Genomic DNA, 7,500 nt, shown 5'->3' with positions numbered 1-7,500 from the left:
TGATCATGTGACCGGTTATTAAATAGTTGGTGTCAGCTGACTGTCCCTCGCCTGAATGTCTGCTGATCAGAGGGTGTGGTGCATTATGGGACATGTGGTCTTTGTTCTCCTGCAGCCGCGGGCAGTGAACGTGGATCTGCAGACGGACGCCACGCTGCAGGTCGACATCTCCGACGCCCTGAGTGAGAGAGACAAGGTCAAGTTCACCGTCCACACCAAGGTGAGGGGGCGGGGTCTGAACATGGTGGAGGGAGGGGTTTGTGTCCATCGACATCAGATGGGCTTTCACGAGGAGCCCCGCCCACTAACGCGCACACGCACACGTCAGACTTCAGTTCCGGTCTGAAAACTACTTTTGAAATTTCAAATGAGTCTGACAGGGTGACGCACATTTTGTTTCCACAGAGCACGCTCCCTAACTTCAAGCAGAACGAGTTCTCAGTGGTTCGACAGCACGAGGAGTTCATCTGGCTGCACGACTCGTTTGTGGAGAATGAAGACTACGCAGGATACATCGTAAGAAACACCGCACACACACAAAGGGTGCAACAAGATGACGACACAGTGCGAGCACAGAGCAGCTGGTTCAGCTCAGAAAGACGTTTCTTCATTTCCACACTGAACAGATTTTTACTGTGGACACACAAACATCACGTTCAGCCACTTCAGTGTTCAAGTTTTATTCTCTCATGTTGGTCAGTAACTCAAGTTGTAAATAAAGAACTGTTATTGGACCAGCGTTGCTCCTCAGAAGGTTCCACTTGTTGTGAAGTCGTTGTTCAGACTTCTGTGTCGTCATGATAACAAGATGGAGGCTGAAAACCACAGGTTGTATTAATGACTCCTCTTTGTAATATTCACATTATGACGAACTGAAGGGACAAAAGTAACATTTGACATGTTCACATTAAATCTTCTATTCACAGCTGATTGTAAAATTACATTCATTGGTTTGTAAATAGGTTGAAATTTAAATGCGAGTTTGGAGCTGGATTATTTTACTGTATTTCATTTAGTGCTCAATTATTGCGGTTGGATCAGGTTTTATTTGTCATGTGTGTTTGCTTCCTGTCTGTGTGTTTGCTTCCTGTCTGACTCTTGTTGATGTTGTTGTAGATCCCCCCTGCCCCCCCCAGACCAGACTTTGATGCGTCCAGAGAGAAGCTGCAGAAGCTGGGGGAGGGAGAAGGCTCCATGACCAAGGAGGAGTTCACCAAGATGAAGCAGGAGCTGGAGGCGTGAGTTAACTTGAACTAGCTAAGGCTACGTCAACACGACTCCAGAGAGTAGAGTCGCTGAAACAGAGAAGTTTGTAAACGCTGCTGGTCCAGTTTTAGTTTCAAAGATCCGGTGCTGCATTTTTTCTGTCACGACGTAGCCTTCTCTGATTGGTCTCCTGTCACATGACCTCCTTCACTCAGCATCAGCCTCAGCTACCGGAGTAGAACAACGCGGAGAATCAATCCCCAGAGTTACTGACCCTGCTGTTCAGTTACATTCTGTATATCAGTTTACATGTAGGAGATGAGATGTTATTTAGGGAATCTGTGTTCCCCTACGTGTGCAGTGTCCATGTCTGTAGAAATACAGCGCCGACCAGTGAGTGGTCACGTTTTTGGACGGGGGTTAAAACTGATATGGAGCCAAACTCTCTGAAACTAATGCTACTAACTCATAGTATGGATGAAGCCTAACTTACTAATAAGATAAAAGCACCACACTGACCGCTGTGTGTTTTCACTCAGAGAGTACCTGGCCATCTTTAAGAAGACAGTCGCCATGCACGAGGTCTTCCTGTGCCGTGTGGCGGCTCATCCTGTCCTTAGGAAGGACCTCAACTTCCACGTCTTCTTGGAGTACAACCAGGATGTGAGTAACTCTCCACACACACAGACACACTCTGTAGACTGAATCTCTCCTTGGACTCTGTTGTGTGTCCTGATGTTTGTGTGTCTGTGCTCACACAGCTAAGTGTTATTGTAGCGGTTTACTGTGCAGCATGAGTTAGCCACATGGTCACAGCTAGTTAACTTTGCTAGCAGCAGCTCTCTTGTCTCTCTGATGAAGCAGTCGGGCTAACGTTAGCTTTTTAGAACTGTTTTTATGACGGTCAGCTTTGTGAGGACACTTGTCTTTAGGGGGCGCTGCAGGAGAAATAAAGCTGCGTGTTCCTGTCTGTAGACAGAATGTGTTTTCCTCTGCATCCAGCGAAACTGATGCTCCTCTCATCCAACGTGGAACGTGTTCTGTTCCGCTTCCCAAACCTGAAAAGTTGCTTCCTAGCTGTTGGTGGAGGTGTGATGTTCTAGTTAAAGATGGTTTGGTTATTTATATTCATGTGACCTTTGACCTCTCCTTTACAACAGCTGAGTGTTCGAGGGAAGAACAAGAAGGAGAAACTGGAGGATTTCTTTAAGAACGTGGTGAAATCAGCTGATGGCGTCCTGGTGGCCGGAGTCAAGGTGACAAATGCAAAACCTGGAGTTCAGGGGTTCCACCTGAGCTGTGTCATCTCACTTCTGTCCTCATTTGTTTTCCTGTGTTTCAGGACGTTGATGATTTCTTTGAGCACGAGAAGACGTTTCTGTTAGAATATCACAACCGAGTGAAAGACGCTTCGGCCAAATCCGACAGAATGATTCGCTCACACAAAAGTAAGAATCAATCCATAACATATAGAAAATTGAAATGAGCATTTTCACGACAGCTTGAGGTGTGGGTGCAGGGTTCATGGGTCATTTGACTATACTTACATTATGTTTGATTTAACGTGTGTTCAGACGCTGCAGATGACATCAACAGAATCGCTTCGTCTCTCTACACATTAGGAACGCAGGACTCCACAGACCTCTGCAAGTACGAACTGCAGCTAACGCTCAAGTGTTTAAACGTCATTATGACACTTTGTGTTTGTGAAGTTGTTAAGTAACTGTGTCGTGTTTCTACTGTTTCAGGTTCTTTTTGAAAGTGTCAGAGCTGTTTGAGAAAACGAGGGTATGTTTGTTTTCACATCTCTGATGATCAGTCTGTGGCTGCGTCCACACAACTATGCATAAGTTTCAAAACTCATCACTGTTGCTGTGGTTACGCCTGATGGAGTTTTCCAGCCTCTAAATCACGACGTGTGTAAACGCTGCTGGTCTCGTTTTAGTTTGAACAAACCAGCCGCCGTCTTTTGGTAGTTCACCTGTTCTTCAGCTTCTGTCTGTTGTTTCCTTTCAGAAAATTGAAGCTCGAGTCGCAGCAGATGAAGACCTGAAGCTCGCCGACCTCCTGAAATATTATCTGAGAGAGTCGCAGGCTGCAAAGGTCTGTGCGCTCACCGCTGCAGCCTCAGTCCAGAGTTATTCTGTCGTCAAACCTCGGCCTCAACCAACGGCCATTTTTAAGTTTCCGCTCTAGTGACACCCAGTGGTCAGAGGCAGTATGTTTTCAGGTTGTCTGCCTGGCCGTTTCATTCTTGTGAACCACTTTGAATTTCTTCAAACTTGGTACAAATGTTGACTCTGACTCACGGTTTAACTGATTAGGTGGTCAAAGGTCACTGTGACCTCACAGAACATGTCTTTGGCCTCATCAACATAATATCTCTAGTCTTCTTCGGGAATTTCTTTACATTTGTAGAAGTCGTCACTTGGACTCAAAGATGAACTAATTAAAAATCATGGTCTGTTATAATCAGTATGACGAGGAAAATGAATATTAATGATGTGATCCGCTGCAGGACCTGTTGTACCGGAGGAGCCGGGCCCTGGTAGACTACGAGAACGCTAACAAGGCTCTGGATAAAGCACGAGCCAAAAACAGAGACGTCCTGCAGGCCGAGACCAGCCAGCAGCTCTGCTGCCACAAGTTTGAGAAGATCTCTGAGTCCGCCAAGCAAGGTGTGATCCAGATCCTTGTTGTTCCTGCAGACCCTGTGTCAGCAGTTTGTACTGGAGATGTTCCAATACCTTCCGCAATGTCGGGTTGGGCATCAGCAAGTACATCAATCTATTGATCCACGTCTTTAAAGTATATATATTAGTTACAACCAGATAAAACTTCAGATACTTTGTGATGTTAGTACTGTTTTTAGAGCAGTGAAGAAGTGAGTTCTGGTTGTGTAGCGTTAGCCAAAGTGAGCTAACATGTCAGCAGTAAAACGAAGACGTGTAGTGTTTGACAGACTTCAGTTTCCAAGGGTGGAGCTAGTGTTTATTTTTCAAAAGATTTAATCGGAGTCACATACAACATTGATAGTATCATCACTTTATACAGGGTTATTAACATACAGCTGCTAAAATACCTTCTGTAAGTTATTTCTTTAAATGCACTGGTATTAGCGGGAATCGAACCCGGGCCGCTGCAAAGGCTCGCAGCTCTTTGCTGCGTGTCACCCCCACTCTCCCTCTGGCCCCCCTTTCACTTCTAACTCTCTGACCTGTCAAACAAAGGCTTAAAATACCCCCCAAAATATATATGCTTTAAATTCACTGGTCAGATCAGTGATATCAGATGTTACTCACAATCCAAGTATGAGAATCAGAACTTCACTGGACACACACACACACACACACACACACACACACACACACACACACACACACGTTTCTCTAATCTCTGATACTGACGCTGGATTTTTGTTGCCTGCAGAGCTCGTAGACTTTAAAACGAGACGAGTGGCGGCGTTCAGGAAGAACCTGGTGGAGCTGGCAGAGCTGGAGCTCAAACACGCCAAGGTACCTGCTGAAGGGACAGTCCAACATCTCAGTCACATCAGACCATAGTTAGGGGGGGGGGCACTCACATGTAAGGTGAAGATGACATCACAACTTTGGGCTTTTTAACTTTGCAGAAGTTTTACATTCACAGAAACAGTAAAAAGCATTGTATGTCTCCTGATGAGTTCACCTCAGATAGAAAGATTTCAGAGTTCAGTTTACTTAAAAAACTAAGTTACCGAACAACATGAACTTTACAGAAAGTTAGGAAACAGCAGTGACAGTCTCACGATGAGCTTCACGGCTTCAGTTTGTTCATGTGCTCACCTGTGTCTTGGCCCCGCCCCCTCTCACCTGCAGGGGAACCTCCAGCTGGTGCAGAGCTGCCTGGGGATCCTGAAAGGTAACACCTAACTGTACGACCCCGGACACCCAATCACACACCCCCATCGCCCTGCCCCCCCCCATCACCAACTGTGGGGCGGAGCCTGGACGAAGGGACGGATAACACTGAGAACTCTGGACCAGAGAGAGAGAGAGAGAGAGAGAGAGAGAACAAAGGGTTAACTGTGACAGGAAGTCTGTTATCTTCATCACTAACAATCACTGCCCTCCTCATCCTCATCCTCCTCCTCCTCTTCATCCTCCTCCTCATCCTCCTCATTGTCTCCTCCCACAGGTCCAGTATCGGGTCAGTGTGGTTCTGTCTCTCCTGAGAGTTTTAATGTGGCTGACTATGATTGATCCGTATCAATGATTCCTTATTGGTGCTGATCAGTGTCAGAACAGTTCACAGCTCAATTCATTTTTCTGAATGTTGATTTCCGTCAGTTAAATGTCTGAACACATAAAGTTTGATTGAATTCAGTGGAGCTGAAGCAGAACTTCACTCAGACGAGAGCGAGTGTAAACTGCTCTTCATCTCATGTTGACTAGAACGTATCTTGTAATCACCTTTTCATCATCAGGAGCACTAGAGCCACGTTGAAGAAACAAAATCTGATATGTTGAGAATAAGTTTGTAATATTATGAGAAAAAAGTCATAATTCTACAAGAATTAAGAAAAGATAAATACATTTTTAGCAAATAGCCATGAAGTAGAACTCATTGTCACACAGAGACTGATCCTCTGATATTCACCATCTAACAGCGCACGTGGAGGAAAATTATCACTTTATTATTGTAAAATTACAACTTCATAATGTTACAGCTTTATTCTTGTATAGTTGCAAATTAATAATAATTTACAACTTTGTTCTTGTAATATTATGACTTTATCGGTGTAATTTTTTCTTTCTTTGGCCCTAATCAATTTTATGTGTCATTGTCTTTAATATTCGAACATATTTTTTGGGGTTAAGCGAGGGGGACGGTGTGCGAGGGGACGGTCTGCGAGGGGGACGATTTGATTTCAAAATATTTGACTGATATTTGAATAAGTGCAGGATTCTGTCTCTTCTGATCATCTCTGATGAAGTGTCACTCCTCACCTTCACCTTCATCTTCACCTTCATCCTCATCTTCCCCTTCATGCGTGAAGTGTGTCTCTCGCTCGCACTCTCTCACTTTCTGTGTCTGTTGGGGTTGTTTTATTGTGAAGGTGAACTTCCTGTGCTGCTGTGTTTTGGGTCCAGCTCTGTTTCTGTTCTTATTCAAGTAAAATATCACAAAATAAAATATGAATATGTACATGTTTGTTTTAGTTACTAATGAACGCTAATCATCTTCTTCATCTCCTTCATCTTCACTAACTGTAGCTTCTGTTGATTTTCTCTGAGTCAGATGTTTTCTTGTTGTTCTGTTGAGGGCGGGGCTTCGGTCAGTTTTGCCTTAACATCGATCAGTTGCTCTGTTTGATTTTTCATAAGTTTTAAAAATTGAAAACTGTTTTTGTCCCTGCTTCTTTTTTTAAATGCACTGTATATGAATGTTTTTCACTCTTGTGTGACCAAAGCTTCCATTTACTGATTGAAGATGAAGACGTGATGAAACAGAAATAAAATGAAAGAAGAACAAAAAGAACATTTGAGTTGTTTCCTATCGGAGCAGGTCTGTGACACACGCTGCTCAAACAGAGACTCAATAAACTTTACAGACACTTTTCTCAAGAGTCTGTTTTTTGGGACCATTGGACAGAAAATGTCCAGAAAATATCACCTGGACATGTTGTGTAGTTAGTGTTTGTGAAGCAGCAGCTTGTTTCTGAACATGTGGGAACATCCAGGCGAGGGGCGGAGCCTGTAGAGCAGCAGGGGCGGAGCCTGTAGAGCAGCAGGAGGCCGGACATGACGTATAAACTCTGCTGTGGAAAGATCAGTGTTGTTGTTTACAGCTCATCCACACCGGCGTCGGCCCTCATCACCAGAAGATCTGGAACCTCCTCGTGTTTCCAAGTTGACGTCTTCGTCTTCTACGTACGGCTCCTCTTCTTCATCCTGAGATGTTTGTGTTCTTCCAGTTTCACGTCCGTCACGTGTTAGAAACCTCATCAACACGTCCACTCGCTCACTGGGAAGCTTCCACACATTGTCCTGCTGTGTCCTCACATGGACTCACTCTGACATGACACATTTTACTAGGAGGCTGCAGGAGAAGATCCAGAACATGTCCAGAGACACTGACTCAGACATTTGTTCTCACAGACAGAACCTGCAGAACATGTGAGGAACATGTGAGGAACATGTCAGGAACTTGTTCAGTGCAGGTCTCCTCAGATATCCACAAAACTGAGGGCAGAGTGGAGTTTGTATTAAAAGTCCATCAGACTTTGAACCAGTCGAATATTTCAGTCATATA

The 7,500-nt window shown here is 44.6% G+C and overlaps 1 protein-coding gene across 1 annotated transcript in view; it reads left to right on the top strand.

Annotated features, from left to right (window-relative positions):
- snx6 (sorting nexin 6) overlaps positions 1-6,807 on the top strand; it is a 9,462-nt gene extending 2,655 nt beyond the window's left edge. Inside the window, 12 exon segments of the mRNA XM_035168433.2 lie at positions 116-220; positions 406-516; positions 1,117-1,238; positions 1,746-1,869; positions 2,367-2,462; positions 2,549-2,654; positions 2,781-2,856; positions 2,955-2,994; positions 3,223-3,309; positions 3,725-3,884; positions 4,636-4,721; positions 5,064-6,807. Coding sequence (XP_035024324.2) covers positions 116-220; positions 406-516; positions 1,117-1,238; positions 1,746-1,869; positions 2,367-2,462; positions 2,549-2,654; positions 2,781-2,856; positions 2,955-2,994; positions 3,223-3,309; positions 3,725-3,884; positions 4,636-4,721; positions 5,064-5,117 — 1,167 coding nt within the window. The 3' untranslated portion in view covers positions 5,118-6,807.
- Positions 6,808-7,500: the final 693 nt, after the last annotated feature.

Source organism: Hippoglossus stenolepis, chromosome 10 (assembly GCF_022539355.2).
Source record: "Hippoglossus stenolepis isolate QCI-W04-F060 chromosome 10, HSTE1.2, whole genome shotgun sequence".
Lineage (NCBI taxonomy): Eukaryota > Metazoa > Chordata > Actinopteri > Pleuronectiformes > Pleuronectidae > Hippoglossus > Hippoglossus stenolepis.
The sequence above is the reverse complement of the archived record's forward strand: the minus strand, read 5'-3'. Positions and strand labels throughout refer to the sequence as shown.